The sequence below is a fragment of the Oryzias latipes genome, chromosome 11 (genome assembly GCF_053564925.1).
Source record: "Oryzias latipes strain Hd-rR chromosome 11, Olatipes_Hd-rR_3.1".
In the NCBI taxonomy this organism is placed as follows: Eukaryota; Metazoa; Chordata; class Actinopteri; order Beloniformes; family Adrianichthyidae; genus Oryzias; species Oryzias latipes.
In genome coordinates this window covers 24,429,157-24,448,387 of record NC_136247.1, presented here as the reverse complement: position 1 = coordinate 24,448,387, position 19,231 = coordinate 24,429,157, and the positions used below count along the sequence as shown (strand labels likewise).

The following is a 19,231-nucleotide window of genomic DNA, read 5'->3' as shown; positions in this document are numbered from 1 at the left end:
CGAGGCTGTCAGGGTCATGCAGGGTCACGTTACAATTAGCAAAGCATCAGACTGGGAAAAAAAACCATTGAAGCTGTTCTCCTCGGAATAGAATTAACAAAAGAATAAAAATAAATACATAATGTCGGGATAAATTAGAAAATTTTAACTTTCTGTGGTGTCATCAGTGAGGCAATGACGTCGTACCCCCCATCAGTATAGTTTTCATTCTAGGTTTGACGGGAAGGTTTCAAAAAGCTTTTAGTTCAGAAATCTTTGGATTAAAACAAACGTAAAAAGAGTTATGACGCATGATTGCAATTCCACTTGGAATAAATCCAGAACTTTGTATGTAGCATAGTGGAGGTTCGCCTATTTTTGATATTTTTCTTTTTGTTTTAATTTTGAATCTATAAACTTTAATTTTATCTCTACACATTTGACCATTTGTCATACTACATAAACACAGTTTCATTTACATTTTTATGATTTTTGCAGTAAAAACATGACAAAATTTACTACGGTACTTGTAATTGAGGGTTTTATTTGTTCAGTTTCTGGTGCATTGTGGAATCATCAAGTAATATAATGAAAATAGAACTAAAAAAGAAACATATCAAGCTTTAAAACCAGAAACTGTCAAAGGCAAAAATAAAGCTGCAAGGGGCATTGTCTGTTGGTTTATCTCCATAGCAACCATTTGACTTTTTGGCTGCCCGGGGTTGAACAACAGGTCTGTGGAATTTTTAGAAGAATCGGCAAAAGTGCATTTTTGGATTTCCTTGGAAACACACTTAATAGTTTTCTTTTTCCATATTGTGGAAAAAATGATAAAAGGTCCACTCCAGTGGACATCCCATAATAATTTTAGAATTTCCTTTATACCCCCAGCAAGTGTTTTGGTTTCATTAGTGGCTTTCGAAATATTTTTAAAGCACCAAAAGAGATTTTGTCCCATTCACATTTTTGGCAGTTTCTCCTGCTGTGAGGTCATCTATCTTTTTACAAAATCCTTGCCACCAGGTACTAGATGCTCACAAATGTTGGTGAGTTTTTGAGTATGTGGTGGGGCAAAATTTGTAAAGTAGGAAGAAAAAAAAACTCTTAAAGGTTCCTGACGACAAAGGGTCAACCAGAATTTAAATGACTATTTTTTCCATGGTTACACCACTTCCTGAGGTCCTTGTGAAACCTCTGTGGCACTTTTAGAGCAAACCATTTTAGAGATACACATCAGTTTTAGGAGGGGAAATAACCTTATTTATCACCAAATTTATATATACCGTAATGCATTAACAATATAACTTAATAAACAGCAAATGCAAAAAAACAAAAATAATAAAGAAGTAGTTAAGGAGGAGTAAAGTACTTTAAGGTTAAGTTTCACAGAATATGCACATTGCCAAATTAAACAATTAAAACATAGTGTCATCCTCCTCAAAAACAAAAAAAGCACCTTATTGTCATTTTTTGTCATGCTTTAATAAAAACTGCTGCGGGTTTTCTACTTCTTGGGGTTTTCACACAGCGAACATCCCGGTTTGAGGTCGGCTTGTCTCTCCATTTGAATTGTGACGGAGTGGAAGTTGTAGGAGGAGAAACAGGCCTGTGTCATCTCCCTCAGGACCATCTGGGCATCAGCGGAATCATCTGAGGAAAAACAGGAAGACGAGAGCTTCAGGCTAAATCAACTTTTTTAAGCTTTTAAGTGTTTTATAATGTTCAGTCCTCGCAAAAAAAAAAAAAAACCCCAAAAGTGGTATTTTGATCCATTCAAGCATCTCTGAGATCATTCCTCTAAAACCCTGCGGAGCATGAAAACCCACAAAAACTTTTAAAGCACTTTAAAGCGTTTATGTATACTTTTGGAAAATATCTGGAAAATGCGGTTATTTTCACAGACGACAAATCTACAGAATATTTTCTCACCTATAGCGACATGTGCTGAGAGCATCGCCTGGTTCATAGTCAGAGCCCAGATGTGAAGGTTGTGGACCGCCGTGACCCCCTTCACAGCCAGCAAACGGTCCCTCACTTCACTGTACTTCACCCCCGACGGCGTTCCTGAGCAGGAGATCAGCAAGACAAAGAAAGAAGCAGACGGGGGGGAAATCAGCAGAGCTTTGCAGAGATGAGGACGGGTTGTTTGAAGAGCTGGAGGAGCTAACGGGATCCTCACCTTCCATCAGAACCAGCAGGATGTCTCTCATGATGGTGAAGGTTGTGCACAAGACCAGAATGGAGAACAGGAATGTGCAGATGGGGTCAGCTATCTTGTATTCTGGCTGGAAGATTAAAAACAAATAAATGTCTAGATGACCAAATGTTTGGATTATTTCTGTCTTTTCTTAATAGTAGAACTGGAATAATAGTTATTTTAAGCGGAAAATAGAACTCCCCCTTACCGAAAGGTACTCCAGGTATACTTAGTCTATTCTAAAAGTGGCTAGTATACTTGTAGTTTATTTTTTGTATACTATATATTGTAAATGTTCAAATTTAGCCTGAAGAAGTATTAACTTATACTTCCTACACTACATGGTCTATAATAGACTTGCTATACTTATACTCAAGTGTACTTATTTGAAATAAAGAGTAGTACTTTTAGCTAAAGGCAGCTGTAAACGTACTAAAAAGCAGATTTGAACAGAAACTTCTGGATTTAGAACAAACTTCTCACTTATCAGAGCTAATAACAGAATCTTAAAATCAATCCGAAAGCAGACTGATTTCTAATTTGGTGTCATGTTCTCCATCTTTCTGGTCTTGGCACTACAATATTCACAATAGGCAGCACTTTTGTAGTAATCTCACTTTTAATGCTTTTATTGTGAAATTGCTGCATGAAATAGCACACCAGTTTTTCTGGAACGCGACACTGTTTCAAATTCAGATCAATATCTCATCATTCATGGATTGTTTAGAGTAAAAAAAAGAAAAAGAATTGCTGGGCTCTTATGAACATCTCATCAGACAGAAGCATTCAGAAACACGAGCAGTATTGTATGGGCTGCTTGTACCCGTCCCCACCCTCGCAGGCTGAGTGGTTTAATCTCCATAGCAACCATTTCGTCTTTTGGTCACCTGGGGGTGACGACAGATCTACGCAATTTTTAGAAGAATGTGCCAAAGTAAATTTTTGGATTTCCTTGGCAACGGAGGATTTTTGTTAAACTATGCACGCGTTCCTAAGATTTTCATACTATATGTCATATCAATTTATTCTGCTTGAGCCAATGATTGTTATGTTCAATTTTCACAACATTAAGACAAAAAAATGTACAAACAACAGGGAAAAGTCACTTTTGCAAGCTTGCCACACTTACATCAATCAAAATCTTCATACTTTCTGTCCAAAGCGTTTTCCCAGGTTGCTTACCAATGATGCTCTAGGAGTTAAAAGGCATAGATTGAAATCCCCAGGAGGAGTTTAAAGTTTAAGAAGGTAAATGGCGTATACTTATATAGCGCTTTCTACCTTCTTTTGAAGGACCAAAGTGGTTTACAGTCACAGTCCCATTCACCCAGTCACACACACATTCACACAGTGATGGCGGCTCCGCTGCTGAACACTGGGCGCCAACCTTCCACCAGAGGCAAGGTGGGGTTCAGTTTCTTGCCCAACACTTCAACACATGCAAGGCGGGAATCGAACCTGCAACCCTATGATCATGGGTCGACCGCCCTACCGCTGCACCACAGCCGCCCGTACTAAAGGGGAACATTTTAAATTCAAGATGGCAGCTTTGGAGCCCTTTGCAAGGTCAAAGGTCAGAAGTCAATGTCAAATGTTGAAATTAGAAGTTGTAGATTTTAAATGGTATTAGCGTGGCAAGTTCGCAAAAATGGCATTGTCTTGCTGTGGGCACATTTTTAACACATTGTGAAAATTTAAAACATGTATCCTTGGTTCAAGCTGAACAATATGACCAGAGTATATGTGGGCGTGGTTTTTTCTAAAACCTCTGTCGCTAAGGAAATCCCAAAATTTACTTTTGCAGATTCTTCTAAAAATTCCATAAACCTGCTGGTCATCCCCTGATGACCGAAAGATAAAATGGTTGCTATGGAGATAAAACCAACACAAAAGCCGCTTTTCTGAAGAAAGGGGAAGAGGGGGAGAGTGAGGGGTGTGTAGCAGGCGCTCAGCCAGTGAGGGCCAGTGCCTGTAGACTGCCAGTGGTTGGATTGTTTACTGTTTATTTCTCTGCATGAGTTCAGTTTCCTCAGAGTTCTTCGTTCTTATGTGAAAAAAGAGGAAAAATCTTACCCTAAAGAAGATGACAATGGCGCTGATGAGCACGCTAATGCTCTGGAGAAGGTCTCCAATCACGTGCACGAACGCTGCCCGCACACTTGCGTTGGCCTGCTGAGTCCTCCCACCTGTTGTGGGGAGAAAGTACACGCCCACAAGGGTGTGATGTCACCAGAGCGTTTTTATGCCAATGAAACGTGACGACTGAACGAACCGTGATCCGGCAGGCTCTGCTCCATGTCTATGAGCTCAGAGTGGACGCTGTTTGACATCTGCTTATTGGGTTTTCCATTCTCGTGGGAGTGTCCATGTGAGCCGAGCCCACCGTGGCTGTGACCATGGCCAGACTGGTGCAAGGTGACCGCCATGCTGACCATAAAAAAAAAAAAAAGGAGCAAACGTGTCAGAGCTTCCCTGCAAGCCCGCCGTCTTCTGATGGGTTTGCTGTAAAGAAGTTTTCCTCACATGATGTTGGCCACCACCGCACACCCAGAGGTTATGAGCATGATGCTGCCCTCGATGGTGAAGTCATCAGTCACCAGGCGCTCCACCGCCAGATACACCAACACTCCCGTGACCAGCCAGATGGTGAAGACAGACAACAGCGCCCCCAGGATCTCTGCACACATGAGAGCAGGAAAAGACCTCTGAGGGAAGTAAACCATTTTCCGTAAACAAATAAAGTCACAGCTCCAGAGATACTTCATTGTCATTGTGACATGTTATTTGCACTGCAAATTTTTCAGAAAATGTCCTTCAGTCTCATATTCAGAATGTAAAAAACACAAACAATATCCTCCTTATTAATTTAAGGCCAGTTTAACATACCACAAAGAACTCTGCTCTAATGCTAGTCCCCTAATTGCAAAACTAGTTCACTTTATTACACAACTAGTCAACTTGATTGCACATTTTCCGTTTCGGCAGCCCTTCTTGTGCATGTTTATGCCTGAGTGTGGTGATGGTTGTGGGATGGAAACCATTCTTTAGTCTGTGTGGTGATTTCTCTGAGCCTCCGTCCTGAAAGGAACAGTTCAAACAGAGTGTGTCCTGGGTGGGACAGGTCCCTAAGGGCCCTGTGTTGGCCCTTCGAGGCGAAAGGGGGGGCAGCCGATGATCTTCTGGGTCTGGTCTATGACATTTTTACAGTAACCTTTTATAACATCTGCAAAAGTAAGGTCAATGTATTGGTCAGAAGAATCATTCTGGCTCTGATACCTTTTTTCTAACATGCTCTAGATAATGCTTCTAAATGTAGGCGGAGCCTGCTGGCCTCCACATCCAACAATCAAAACAGATATATGGACGATGGACAGCAAAGTTTAGGAACACAGTTTATTAGATGGTAGAAATAACCTGTGTCCTGTAAAACAAAAATAAATAAATAATTACTGGGATGCAGCAGCAGCACATAACAGTCCTTCCAACAAGCTCACACCTGATTGATGAGTCTGGTTGCCATAGAAACAATGACTACAACAAACTCGGCCCGATCACTGCTTGCTGACGTCTGGCTCCAACATGGCAGCGTCCGTATCGTGAAAGGATAGCGGCTGAACTGACTTCAGTTGGAAGTAAACCAGTTTCTATGTCAAGGTGCCATTAGTGTGAAAGAAGGGAATGAACAGGGGGGGACTTAGCAGTTTGGGGGCCCCAGGCGAGCAACGATAAGGGCCCTCTGAAGCGGTTGTATTGTTGTAATTTTTTTTAATCCTTACTTATAGAGTAAAACATCCAATAACTTCGGTTTGAGACCTGTTTTGAGACAACGTCAATGTCAAGTATCCAAATGTTTTGATAAGAATTTAAAAACTGAAATTACATTTCAAGAAATGTATTTTATATTATATTAACTATTTTAATTTGGAAAAAGCATACGATTATTAAATGCACTGAATTTTTCAATCCCTCACAAATGACGATTGTCGGTCTTTTCTTTAATTTGTCAGGTTTTACTAAACAAGAGACAAAGTTTTTTTTTTTTTATTCTGTTTCGTGTTTTTCCTGTTCTATCTGTCTTTCAGTACTTTTGGAAGTTTGGCACCAAACGTCCTGCTTTGTCTTTGCCTTTTTTTTCACGCTGCTTCATTTGACCACACGTGGTTCCTCCTCATGTGAACACGTCCGTCTGAGCCCACAGTGGGAAGCAGAACCATTGGCAGCAGCTGTGAGAGCGGTCCTCACCTGCTGGAACGGACAGGTGGGAAATTCCCACAAAGCTAGCAGGAATTATCAGAGGAGTTTCCATGCAGGGCTGGAATCCATCCGACTTTCCACACTGAGTCCATCCAACAGCGTCCTCTTTTATGGAGATCCGCAGAAATATTCTGACAGTATTTGAACAGTTTGAATGGATTTGAATTAACAGACCAATCAGTTTCTCACTTCATAGGTGATTAGAGCTCCATGTGCCACAATAAAGATTTTATTTTAGAAAGAATCTGGGGGAATAAAAGTTCATAAAGGACCTGGAAAATACCAATTCTGTTTGGCTGTACTTAAATATTTGATAAGTAAAGATTTTAAAGGTTGTCTGGAAAATAATCAATTTGCTTCTGCAAAATGGCTTGAAATTACATCAATGACTTGTTTTGTTGGCCAAATATATACAGTATATATATATATATATATATATATATATATATATATATATATATATATATATATATATATATATATATATATATATATATATATAAAACGTTTATTTTTATAAACATGTTTTTAGGACAGAATAGAATAAATTAAAAGTCCCTCATTAGTCTGTCATTAAGAATATATGTATATACACACATGTATACATGAAGTATAAACAATATTTAAACATATGAACAGCTAAATAAAAAAGTAGTTAAGTAAAGCAAATATGTTTTAATTAATTCTTTATCTTTTTATAGGATAATAAATCTAGTTTTGAACCAGTTTAAGGAGGACCTGATAGAAGATAGTTAAAAGAGTTTCCTGAGGGTTTTACCTGCACGGTGCCAGCCAAAGCTGAGTTTCTGAGTCGCCGGCTTTGAGGAGAGCCAAAGAGAAAACAGGCTGATGAGGAAGCTGGTCAGGTCAGTCAGCAGGTGAGCGGCGTCCGTCATCACCGCCAGGCTTCCGGCCAGGTAACCACCTGCAGAAAGAAGGAGTCAGAAAGATTCCCGGTGAAGCTCAACTCCAAAAGTTCCAAGAGCAGGAAACACATTTCAGAAATGAAAGATCCACTCCGATCATCTTTTGATCTATTTTCAAAGCCCTCCCAGTGGGTTTTACTTTTTCTATGCTGATGATTCCGTTTTTAGTTTTTTGCAGAGCATTATTAGAAATTCAGCTCTGAGTTGTGGGCGGGACCATTGGAGGGCTGAGAGCTCTCTGTTCACACTCTCTCCTGCTAGCTTACAGCCCTTCACAACCCCAAGAATATTCTCTTTGAAAATGTGGGAGCAATCCAGCCGTACAGTTTACATCCAGTCTCCAGCGAAGACGAGGAAAACAAAGATCTATTTGTCTGCAGGTGGACGCATCAGAATGGAGCAGAGCAGGCAGCTTGTGGCCCCGCCTAGCGGCTATTAAACGATCTTTTTCAAACTGTGTTCTTTTTGTCTGCTCCTGATTCACAACAATTTGAATAGAGAAATACTCAGAAATGCAAATTCTCTTTTCAAATGTCCTCAATCATCCAAAAAACGCCACAAGAAGACGTTAACAACACCAAAAAAAAAAACAGTTTTCATCGGAGCGCATCTTTAGATGTGAAAGAAACGTACCGACGATCTCAGCCACCATGAAGACCAGGCAGATGACGGAAACCACATACAACCTCCTTTTGGCTACTTTCTTCTCCGTCTCTCGATCCTCCTGCGCCCGGCTGTTGTCATGGCAATGCTCGGCGCCTCCCTGCAGCCCCTCCAGGTTTGGCGGGCTGTGAACAAAAAGACCAAGGGGTCACACTGTTCCACCAGGAACCAGACAGCCTGCAAGAACCTCCAAACCGTTTTTCTAAACATCAGACTTCCTAATATTAGACTGTTTTGATGCTTTTATAATTCATTTATTTATTCTGAAGACTTTGAAAACTGATGAAAATAACACAGACAGTAAATGTATTAAATGCGAGTTAAATAAGTGTCTAGAATTGAGGCTGATTTAGAGGTTTTTACCACTTTTAGGTTTGACTTCTAGGACATTTTGAGCTCGGCAGCTTTTATTTTCTTTTTTTAAAGAGATAATTCTTTATAAATGATCATTTCCACTTTGGACACCAAAGGCAGCCATGTCAGACTGTCATTCATTTTTGTGCACGTCAAGAGGATCCTCTGCAGCATTCGACGGATCTCCCAAGCAAAGGAGGTAAAGGTTTCATAACGACGTCGCCGAGAAAGTGACAGCCAGAGAGGAGGCGGAGAGGCCCGGCTCTGCTGACATCTTATCAGAGACGTGAGACGTGGAAGCACGGAGATGAGATGATTGGATCCAGAGAGGAGCTCTGAGTGACAGGACGAGGACAGGAACGACGTGAGGGATCACCTCACTGGGCTTCTGCCAAACAAATATCTTCTAAACAACAAAGTGAAAGAGGTTTCATTCAAGATCATTCATAGGTTTTATCCAACAAATCAGTATAAGCAAAGGCTAAAAAGGGATATTGATAAAAACTGTTCTTTCTGTTCTCAGTCTGAGGAAACGTTGGTGCATATTTTTTGGACCTGCAAGTACACTGAAAAAATATGGGACAAATTAACAAACTTGATAAAAACTCAAATTTATCCACATTTTAATTTAACCTGGAAAAACATCTTATTTGGTTACATTAATCATGATAAGACATTTTTATCTCAATTTTATTTAATAAATTTTCTAATTTTATTAAACAAGTATTATATTCACAAATCTAAATTCAGCAATAAAGCTCCTAATTTTCTTGATTTATTAGCCCAAGTTAGATGTTACTTACATTCCATTTCTCCCAGTACAAACAAAAAAGCAATTAAAACGGATCACCTTGCTCAGCTGTATAATTTAGTGTAAGTTTATTTTTTTGCTTGTATATCCCCTGGCGTTTATTTTGAACTTTTGATGTACAGTTTATTGTTGCTTGTTTTCTTTTGCTGTATGTCACTTTTGTTCTGCATCAATAAAAAAAAAAAAAAAAAAAAAAAAATCACCTCACTGCCAGCAAAATATCCAGATTTCCTCTAAGAAACTTTCCAGAAAAAAAAAAGGTTGAGCTTTGGCTTTGCAAATGTAAGGATTTATATTATTTTTTTTAATAAAATAAAATAAATATTTGACTACAAAAAATGCTGCTATTTTTTTTTTAGATTAATCTAGTTTTTAAATAGAAAAAGCATGAAATCCATGTGCAGACAAGAAATCCACTTTCATTTTAAATGTAATTTGATTTTTTGTCTTTGGAAAAAAAGTCATGATAATCGATTTTTTGTAAAATGTAAAGAAATTGGCAGCATGGACAAAAAAATATTGCAATAAAAATACAAATAAAAGTGTTTTTTTAATACATTTCATTAAAATCATTAATTGTAAACGATTTTACTTTAAAAAATAACGTTTTAAACGTTTTTTTTTAACCATGTGATAACCTCGCTGTGAAACAGACCCTCCTGCGCATAATAACAATAACAATAATAATGATTATTATTTGGTGGAGACCACCGTCCAAAAACATGCATCATGGGTAAATTGGTCACCCTAAATTGTCCCTGAATATAAGTGTGGGAGAAAAATGAATGAATGAATGAATGAATGAATGAATGAATGAATGAATGAATGAATGAATGACAGACATTTTAAAGCTATGCTTTACCCACGGGACCCAAAGGTGCCCCGCAGGGTGCACGCCCCCCTTCCTGAGAACTGCTGCGTAAAACTGAGCGTGTTTGCGCACAGCTGATCCTTTAGTCCCGTGTGGAAAAGCGGCAGGTCAAAGCAAAGGAAACCCAAATATTTATTTTCCCATCAACCTAGGAATAAATAAATAAAAATGGAAAATGTGAAGAAAATAAGCTTTTCTGGATGTCACTTTCCTTTTTTATGAACTTGTATTTATTTGTTTTTTTACATAAAAAAATAAATGTAGAAATAAAAATTTTCACTGTAATAGACTAATAAACATGCAAACAATCATAAAAATAATAAATGTATATGATAAAAATCAAGTTTACCTTCCAGGCAGAGTGTTGGAGCTCTGCGTTTCTGTCAACAGGGGCACTTTTTCCGGATTCATCTGTTTGAACAGGACAGTCTGGGGGGGAAAGAAAGTCAAACTTTACAGAATAAAGTTAAAATCAGCAGCTTGTGGCTTCCGTCCTGAAGGAGAAGCTCCTGGAAACTGTTGCTGCGCCTCCTGAGAGCCGCACAAGTTTGTTTCTCAGAAGCTGCGGGGCGCAAACAACTGAAGGTTTGATGCAGCCGTGTGACTACCGCGGTTTGCACCGTGTGCAAACCACAGGCGCAAATGCAAAACGACGTGCGGTCATGGCGCACCGAGCTGCTGCGCCAAGAGCGCAAAAAGTTCGGATAAAACAGCGGAAAGAAAGGAAACTAACGAAAAGTGGTTTTGACGTTCTGATGTGTCAATCAGCTGTTGATGAAACGCTTCAGTTCTCCACCAGCCGGAACTCGCAGACCCGCCCACTTTCCCTTCAGCAGCCGGCACTGGACGGTTATCCAACAGTCTGGAAGGGCCGTGTGCGCAAAGCCTGAGTTGGAGCTCTGCGTCAAGATGTGTTTTCCTGCATTCCAAAGGTTGTTGCTCTAGGGGAGTTCAAGTTTAGCCATAAAGGGCAAGAGTTGCATCCCTATAAATATTATGCAGATACCGGTATTTGTTGATTTTAAAAAAGAGTTAAACGTAGTTCCAGAAAGTCACCACAAGATGGCGACATTTACCCACATTCAAAAGGTGGATTTGGCTCTTCTCTCCTAAAAAGAAATCGTGACTTTTTCCCCCTCACATTCTGAATTTTTCATCCTTGTTAATGTAATATGATTTAAAGTTTAGAAAAAGGCTAATGATCAATGAAGCCAAACTTAAAAATTAACCGAAAAAACGTGAAATCCACGTTTGGACAACAAAACCATCTTAAATGTAATTTCAATGATTAGGTTTGGAAGGAAAACATCAATGATTTAATGTTCAATAAAAACACATCAAGGATTTTATCTTTTTTAAGTTTTAAAAGAATATTTCAAAACAGATTATTACAATGTGCATTCTTATCTTTATTGTCAACAAATATGTAGTTTTATGAAAATTTCCTTCACAGACACTTCAGGCTCTTAAAATTGTTTCAGTCATGAATAGATCTCCATTTCAACAGAAAATCCATTTATTTGAGGACAAAACAGAAGAATATAATCAGAATATGTCAACACATACACACAATATGCACTCCAACACACACGCATACTACACACATGCAAGGAAGGAGGGACCACTGATCTTCTGTCTCCATCCCTGGCGGGGGGAACCAGGCCCTCAGCAACAGCGGCCGGGTCCCTTGGGTGTGTCCGGCGGCCCTCTCTCCAAACAGGCAGTATTCCGTGAATTCCGTGAAATGTGTTCATAATCCCAACACAAACGCCGTTTACATCTCATGCTGCGTTCACACCGCGCTCGACAACGCGCGTTCAAGCGACCACTTTCAATGAAAAGCCGATGTAATTTCGAGCTTTCAGGTTCAAGACTCTCATTCCTGCATAGCAATGCATGTTTTGGTTCTTGGTTTCAAATTAAAATGTTATAAAATAGTAATTCAAAAACAAAAATGAGCGGCTGAAAATAAAAACAAAATATTTTTATGATCATAACTTATTTTTTCACATTTGGTTTATTGTAATCAAAAGTCAACTGCTGTTGCTAAACTATTCATAAGCCAAACATTTGACAATTATTTGTTAAAACTCACCTCAAAAACAGAAGAATTTCCAATCGTTATCCTGCAAACAAAGACGTTGCAATGATTGTTGGATTCAACTGTTTTCCTTTCTGTGTTCAGATCAGCTCACAGAGATTCATCCTCAAATCTAAATATTTATTTATTGGTTTGTTTATCCTCTTTTTTTCCTAAATCATCTTTGAATATTTGTAGCCTAGTGGTTGTTGAGAAATCTATACATTGTCTGCATCAGACTTATAGTCTGGTGTCTTTGGAGCAACAATTTTACACATTTTTCTAATAATTTCCCTATAAACAGTTTTTTTTTTGGTAATGCTTGATATTGTTTTTTTTTATATGACCCCAGCTTCTGTTTTTACAAAAATATTTCACTATATTATGTAATATAATATAGGCTCAGGCAGCCCTGTGACCCCGAAAGGGACAAAATGGGTTTAGAAGATGAATGAATTATATATCATCTAATAATTCTGCAGTAAACCTGAAACTGAACCAAACTCTGAGCAGCAGATTTGCTTTTACTGCATAATTCCTGCTGTTTTCATGCTTTATAGCAAAGATCGAAGTTTTCCAACACAATAAAAATGTAGAAATCACATCATTGTTTCAGGTTTGTCCTCTATTTTAGTTGAACTTTGATCTTTCCGCGTAAGTTCTGCCACAAAAGTATCAATCCTTTGTGTCACTGTTCTACTTCATGTTCTTGTTGCTCTGAAATGATTAAATCGAGTTTTAAAGAAGGAAGACTGTTAAATGTAGCGACAATGAAAATCCCATTGAATTGGTTCACATGTTTATATGCATAAATCCTTTTAAGTCTGCTTTCATAGCTTTGGGTTGAAGGGAAATCACAGATGCTGTTTTATTTCTACTGAATAACAGTAAAAAGATGGGCTGGGCTCAGACCCAGAACTTCTTCAGGTCTCATGTGGGTTGTAGTTTCATCTAAAGGAGTCGGGCTCAAACAGGTCTGCACATGACTTTCCTTTAAAAATAAACTTTGAGACAAACATCTACTTAGTGAATTCAATGTTTTTACAACTTTTTTGTCTGTAATAGTTATTTTTGTAAACAGAAATGAAATAATTCTGATGTAAAAGTTCAGAGAATTGCAACTATATAAACAAAAATGGAGATACATTGAATGTTCACTCAATGATTTTCATTTTCTTCCTTATGGCAGCCCTGAATCGTTTTTCTCTCGCCCCATTTAAGACGAATGACGTTTGTTTTGACTTTTTATTTCTGAGCCGATTCACTTTGATTCTAAAAATAGCTTCTGGTTGCTATTTTGGGTCCGGATCATTTGTGAAGTGAAGAAAGAAAGTGGAAATGTTGCCAAACGTCTTGGACAAAAGCCTCTCGGAGGGTTGCTAAGAGCTGCGGCGTCGCTGGCAAAAAAAAGCCTCAGCCCCACAGAAGTGTTCTCTGTCTGCTCCACTCTCTGAATCCACCTCTCAAAGGCCACACAACGGAGCAGAACTCCCTGAAGGGCTTCCACTTTCAAAGGCAAAGTGCTGTCGTCACGGAAACCACCGGCCAATAAGAGGCCCCCCGAAAAGTGGTAAACAGCTCCACGCCGGGTGTCTGGATGATACGCTGACGTCATGGTCGCCCATCACGTCCAGCCACGAGCGGACAGCATCTCACTCATGTGCCAAAGCGGGTTTGGAATAGAGAGGTCACCATGAAAGGGTGGGTGGAGATGGAGCAAGTATGAAAGCCGACGAGCTCCTTCTGAGCCCTCAGAACCACCGCAGGCCTCAGAGCTGCTGGCGGCCGCCAGAACCCGAGAAGACGAGGCGCTCATATTGGTGTGGAAGAACACAGGCAGGGAGATGGAAGTTCTCCTGACCAGACTTCGCGACTTCTCCTGCAGAACTTCCACCTTTGAAGCCCGTCGGAGAGTCTTCAGGGAGCCGGAGAGTCCGACGCGGCCCTGCAGGGATGCTGGAGGTGGAAACCTGGACATCGAGAGCGCCCTGGCCTGGCTCCGGAGAGAGCTGGTAGGATGGATTCTTTCCTTTCTACGATGCAAAGACAGCCCCTTACAAAAACGTCCAGAATTCTTTTTTTTTTTTAAATAAGAAAAAAAATCAGCAAATGAGATTAAGAAAGGGTCTTCAAATAAACGATTGAGGAAAAAATTCATGGAGTCACTGAGACATGTTTTCTAAAAGCTAGATAGATTATTTTACTATTGAAATTTCTTCCTAAAAACATTTTCATCTTGTGAAACAGAAAATACGAGAGTTTTTCTTTAAACAAGTCTTTTTCTTTCCTAAGATTCCATTTTTGCATTGATGACTTTAGCAAGAAAAGGCTAATTTGAATCAATTAATGTACACTATCAGAGTTTGGCAATATTGATGCGACAAAGTGGAAGTAAACCTGATTACTGAATTGCCCTTGGGGGGGGGGGGGGGGGGGTTAATAAAGTTCTCTATCATGGATCAGTTGTATGTGGTTTCCATCTATAAAGGATCACAGCTCTTCTAGTAGGGACGTTTTTATTTCACTTATGGCAGTTTTTACAGATGAATAAATTCAAAAGTTAGTCAAAAAAGCATTCACGTGTTTTTTTTTTACCATCAAATAAATTGGTTTTAAAAGACAAGTTACCTCTTAAAATATGAAATAAGACGTCCTTGAGTTCCATCACAAGAGAAACATGTTGGAAAAAAAATTGCTGGCTCAAGAACAGAACCCTGAGGGACTCCGCAAGACGAGTTTTTGGAGGATATGAACCTCTGGACTGACATGTAGGATCTGAAACTTATTTCCATACAATTTTAATAACAATCTAACATTGGCGGTGCAACAAAAATAGCGGGCAAGCTCAGAGCCATCCAACCGTACAATTTAGATCCAGATTCCAGCTCAGACAGGGAAAACAAAGACGGATTTGTCTTCAAGTGGATTCAATAGAACTAAAGCGGAGAAGGGAGACTTAGTCCCCGCCCATTTCAGGTGCTGAGAGCTTTTTGAAACGGCAGGTTTTGATCTGCTCCATCAGGATTTGTTGCAGTTTTAATCTTAAATTCTTCTATATATGTCCTCCATCATGAGAAAAATTCCACAAGAACGTTTTCAAAACACCAAAAACCCAATTTTTCATTGAAGAGGGTCTTTAAACACAACGAAGGACAGGCAGGTTTGAATTCTATGAGCAGAATACTGAGCTTATTATTTTAAGTCCATAGTCCTAAACTGCAAATGTGTTTTTTAATTTGAACATGGATAGAAGCCTCAACCTCACAGCCTGATGCATCAGTTGGCATTTACACAGACAGCTGTGGCGAGCCAAGTTTCCTGAATACACAGAGAAGGAGAAAGCTGAGCTGAACAGAACGCCGCTGCCGCCGCCGCTCTGAGGGAAGCAGAGTGACGCCTCAATCCCTTCAGGAGGATTTATTGCCTGATAGAAACGGAGAAGACAGGCGTCTCGGGCACTGAAAGGAGGACGTGTAATTGCTATTTCTGCTACAACACAAATCCTGAAAGATGGGGCTTCGGTTCCCTAATAGATCCCCAAAAAAAGAGGAGTTTAGAAGAAAGAAAGAACTTTTGTGTCTTTTTGAAAAATGCACAAACTCTGCCTAAAAGAAGGGTGTGAAATAATGAGGCAGAGCCCAGCTGGCTCCCATCGTTCATGTTTCATCTCTCACTCCTCCAGGCACTGACAAAGGCGACAGAGCCGGCATCCTTCAGCCCAGCCCGGCCGCCGCTGGTGCTGTAATTAACACAGAAAAGAAATGCAGATGGCCTCCGAAAGGCTTTGTTCCAGACATTCCTGGCTCCTTTGGACAGACTTGGACTTGCTGGAATTCTGAATGTCTTATTTATCAACGCTCTAGTTAGAAATCCACGTAAAAAGCAGAGTGGGAGACGGGCCAGAACCGTGAAAGAAACTTGGAGCGACACTGCTCCTGCTTCATATGCTGCTCACAATACGTCAGGGATGTTTCTATTTACATGCATTTTAAGGAAATACGTGTAAGAAAGTTCAACTAATAGTGAATGAGAATAAACATCAGTTTTATCACTTTGATACTTATCACCCCGAAAATTAAGGTATTAATAAAAATAGCCCCAAATAGCAAACACTGACCGTGTCAGTAGCGAGTATTTCCACCATTTGCTGCAATGACAGCGAGGTCTCGTCCTCCACTGACCTCATGATGTTGTTCTAAGGCGTTCCACTCTTCCAGATCACCCAGTCTCTGCTTCAGCTGGTCCCAGACCCGCTCTATGGGGTTCAGGTCAGGTACCGTGTGGTTGGAAACATTATCATCCATGAACGGGAAGTTGGGGGCAGGTGGAATTGGGGGATGATGATGTCTCTGAGGTAAGAATGTGCAGTGACTGGCCCATCTACAAGAACCTGTTGCTCCGCCTCCACCAAAGTCAACCCTGGGGACCGTGCTGACCTCTACGTTTCGCTCACCTCACCTTCTCCAGCAACGAGCTGACCCGACACTCATCAGCGAGCCGAATGGTAGACCATTGCTGCATTGTCCAGGTCACGTGGCTTTGTACTGCAAACGTTCACGGCTGTGTTTTGGTGTCAGTTGAGTCATTGTCAGCGGTCATCTGTCATTCCGGTCCAAGTGGTGGAGTCAAAAGGCTTGTCTGGAAACCCCAGAACCCCTCACATCTGGTACACGGGCCTGCAGCTGTGTGGCGTTTGCTAAAGGTCAGAGGTCATTAGGTTCTGGTCATGGTGGTGGTCAGTCACTGGCTCCACTCCCGGGTCACAAACTCTGCCAGTGGTTCTGAGTCTTGATGAAAGTCTGCTGATGACACTTTGAGACAAGCTCACCTGCAACACCTGACTGCCTCCTACCGACCTGAAGGCGCTGTGGTCAGGTGGAGCGGCTCGTCCGTTAAGTGACGTCTAAGTTTATGACCGTTTGAACGATGAACTTGGAATGACTTAGTGGCTAAATCAGCTTAGAATGTTTCTCTTTCAGAGAAAAAACGATTCCTGGTCTGAAGGGACATTATTTTAACCAAAACTAAATGTCCTCTGTGTCCAGATGGAGCTGCGGTCCCAGGACCAAGCCCTGGTCCGGCAGCTGATGGAGCTTCACTCAGGCATCCAGGAGCTCAAGCAGGAGCTGGAGCAAGAGGAGGAAACGGACGAGGATGAAGAGGAGGGCTGCTACTGGGACCATGAGGACAGAGGTGGCAGCATGTTCTCCAATTCTGGGGAGACGTTCTGTCTTAGCGTTCACCAAAAGCAGCCTCATCCTCCTTTTACGGGAGGTTTTCTGGAGAAGGTCTCCTACAGGAGAAGCTCTGTGCCTTAAAAACTAACATCGTCTGTGCAGTTTTGCTCTGGTGTAAAAGAAAAAAAGGGGGTTTCACTTCAACTTTAGCTCAGAAAAATGAACATTTTAACTGATTTTCCTTCACGAAAACACAAAAAGTTCCATCAGTGTTTTTAAATCAGTTCAATTGCGAGTGTGATAAAGGGAATGTTTTTAAAGGTTTAACATTTGAGAAATCATTTTTGATCAACAGCTGTTGACTTAAATCAGCCAGAACTCAAAGTGAAGACCATAAACGAAGGGTTAGTTATAGGAGGAGGTCCAAAGTTGTCATAGATGTCAATCCACATCATATTTTAGACAATGTTTCATGACCGTATTGTCTTCCATGACCTTAGTGCAACATATTCATTTTTAAAACCATGAATATAAACGTTTTCCATCTTTTTTAAGGATTGCAAATATGCTTGGGTTTGTTTTTTATTTTTGTTTAATTACATTTCAATTACATTGAATTCAAAAAAATTTTGGAAATAAAAAATGTATTTTATCTGTCAATCTATACCTAAAAATGCATTAAATTAAAGCCCACACTGGCTGAGCAACAGCCACACGCCCATCTCAAAACCACTTTTTTCATAGTTGTGCGCATTCTGTAGGTTTTATCTCCATAGCAACCATATTATTTATTGGTTGCCTGGGGGTGATGAACAGATCAATATAATTTTAAAAAGAATCGGTGAAAGTAAAAAAAATTAATTTCCTTGGCAACGGCTGTTTTTTGTCAACCACGCCCACATTCCTAACATGTTCATATCGTATGTCATATTGTTTTGTTCAGCTTGAGCCAGAGAATTATGCATTCATTTTTTACAACATTTCAGTAAAATTTAAGATGGTTGCCTCCTCCCCAGGTCAAAGGTCAACAAAATTTGGTTGTTTCATATACTCTGGGAAAATGCAAAAATCGCCAAATGTCACATTTGACCAAACCAGAGGTCCTGCGGCCATCCCATAATAACTTTAAAACTTCCACAAGTGTTTTTGGTTTCATTTGTGGCATTTTAACTTTTATTTTTTGTTGAGATTTTGGCCCTGCTCGTTTTGGCGGTTTTGCACGCTGTAATGTCATCTTTTTATTTTTTTTATTTTTTTCTAGGCACATGCATATTTTGGTGAGTTTGTGTGGGGCTGAAATTTTTGCTCAAAGGTGCAGAAGGAGAGAACTGTGAGAAAAACAATCTGGTCCTTTAGTCCAGAACGGCTGCGGGACAGAATCTCGTTAACCTGTCCGGATTAACATGGTAAAAATGAAAGAAAATCTATCGACAAGTTGGGTTTTTTTCCCCATGCAGCTCTAAGAAAAAATCTGTATTTACAAAGCAACAGAGGATCATGTAAATGCCACATTAAACACTGACCTGTCAACACTGACGGATGCTTAATATGCATTTTTCTGCATCGGCATGTGATTTATTAGACCTCTGCATAATAGCTTTGTTCTATCAGCAATAAAAGCGATGCATTAATGTTCTGAATGCCTACTGACCTTTTATAAGCTGTCAACGGACAGAGATTTGTGTTTGTAGTCTGCAAATAGTCTGACTGAGCTCATGGTTTTATTATTTAATGAAGCTGAACTGTTGTTAATATGTTAAAAGAACATGTGATCAGGAACAGCTGTCAAAAATGTCTATTTATTAACCAGCTGAAAATCTTTATCAGTATTTAAAAAAACTGTCGTGTAAATCAGGAAAATGATCAATAAAGAAACATAAAATAGAAAAATGTTGCTTTCATGTCATTTTTGTATTGTT

At 39.9% G+C, this 19,231-nt stretch overlaps 2 protein-coding genes across 3 annotated transcripts; one reads left to right on the top strand and one right to left on the bottom strand.

Moving 5' to 3' along the window:
- Window positions 1-363: 363 nt before the first annotated feature.
- slc30a8 (solute carrier family 30 member 8) lies at window positions 364-10,886 on the bottom strand. 2 transcript variants are annotated; one of them, XM_011480716.4, is made up of 10 exons: window positions 10,789-10,886; window positions 10,405-10,484; window positions 7,990-8,144; window positions 7,209-7,355; window positions 4,700-4,853; window positions 4,449-4,603; window positions 4,250-4,362; window positions 2,159-2,264; window positions 1,909-2,043; window positions 364-1,629 (listed from the first exon to the last, which is right to left on the bottom strand). In XM_011480716.4, the coding sequence occupies exons 2-10, from the start codon at window positions 10,464-10,466 to the stop codon at window positions 1,484-1,486; spliced, it is 1,173 nt and encodes a 390-aa protein (XP_011479018.1). In that variant the 5' UTR covers window positions 10,467-10,484; window positions 10,789-10,886; the 3' UTR covers window positions 364-1,483. The 2 variants fall into 2 exon arrangements, with proteins under 2 accessions (XP_011479018.1, XP_004073803.1); XM_004073755.5 differs by lacking the exon at window positions 10,789-10,886 and having other exon boundaries at window positions 10,405-10,661.
- Window positions 10,887-13,595: 2,709 nt separating this feature from the next.
- On the top strand, window positions 13,596-19,202 carry LOC144995377 (uncharacterized). The gene is made up of 2 exons (XM_078955031.1): window positions 13,596-14,147; window positions 17,181-19,202. Exons 1-2 carry the CDS (start codon window positions 13,980-13,982, stop codon window positions 17,451-17,453), a joined length of 441 nt encoding a protein of 146 aa, XP_078811157.1. The 5' UTR covers window positions 13,596-13,979; the 3' UTR covers window positions 17,454-19,202.
- Window positions 19,203-19,231: the final 29 nt, after the last annotated feature.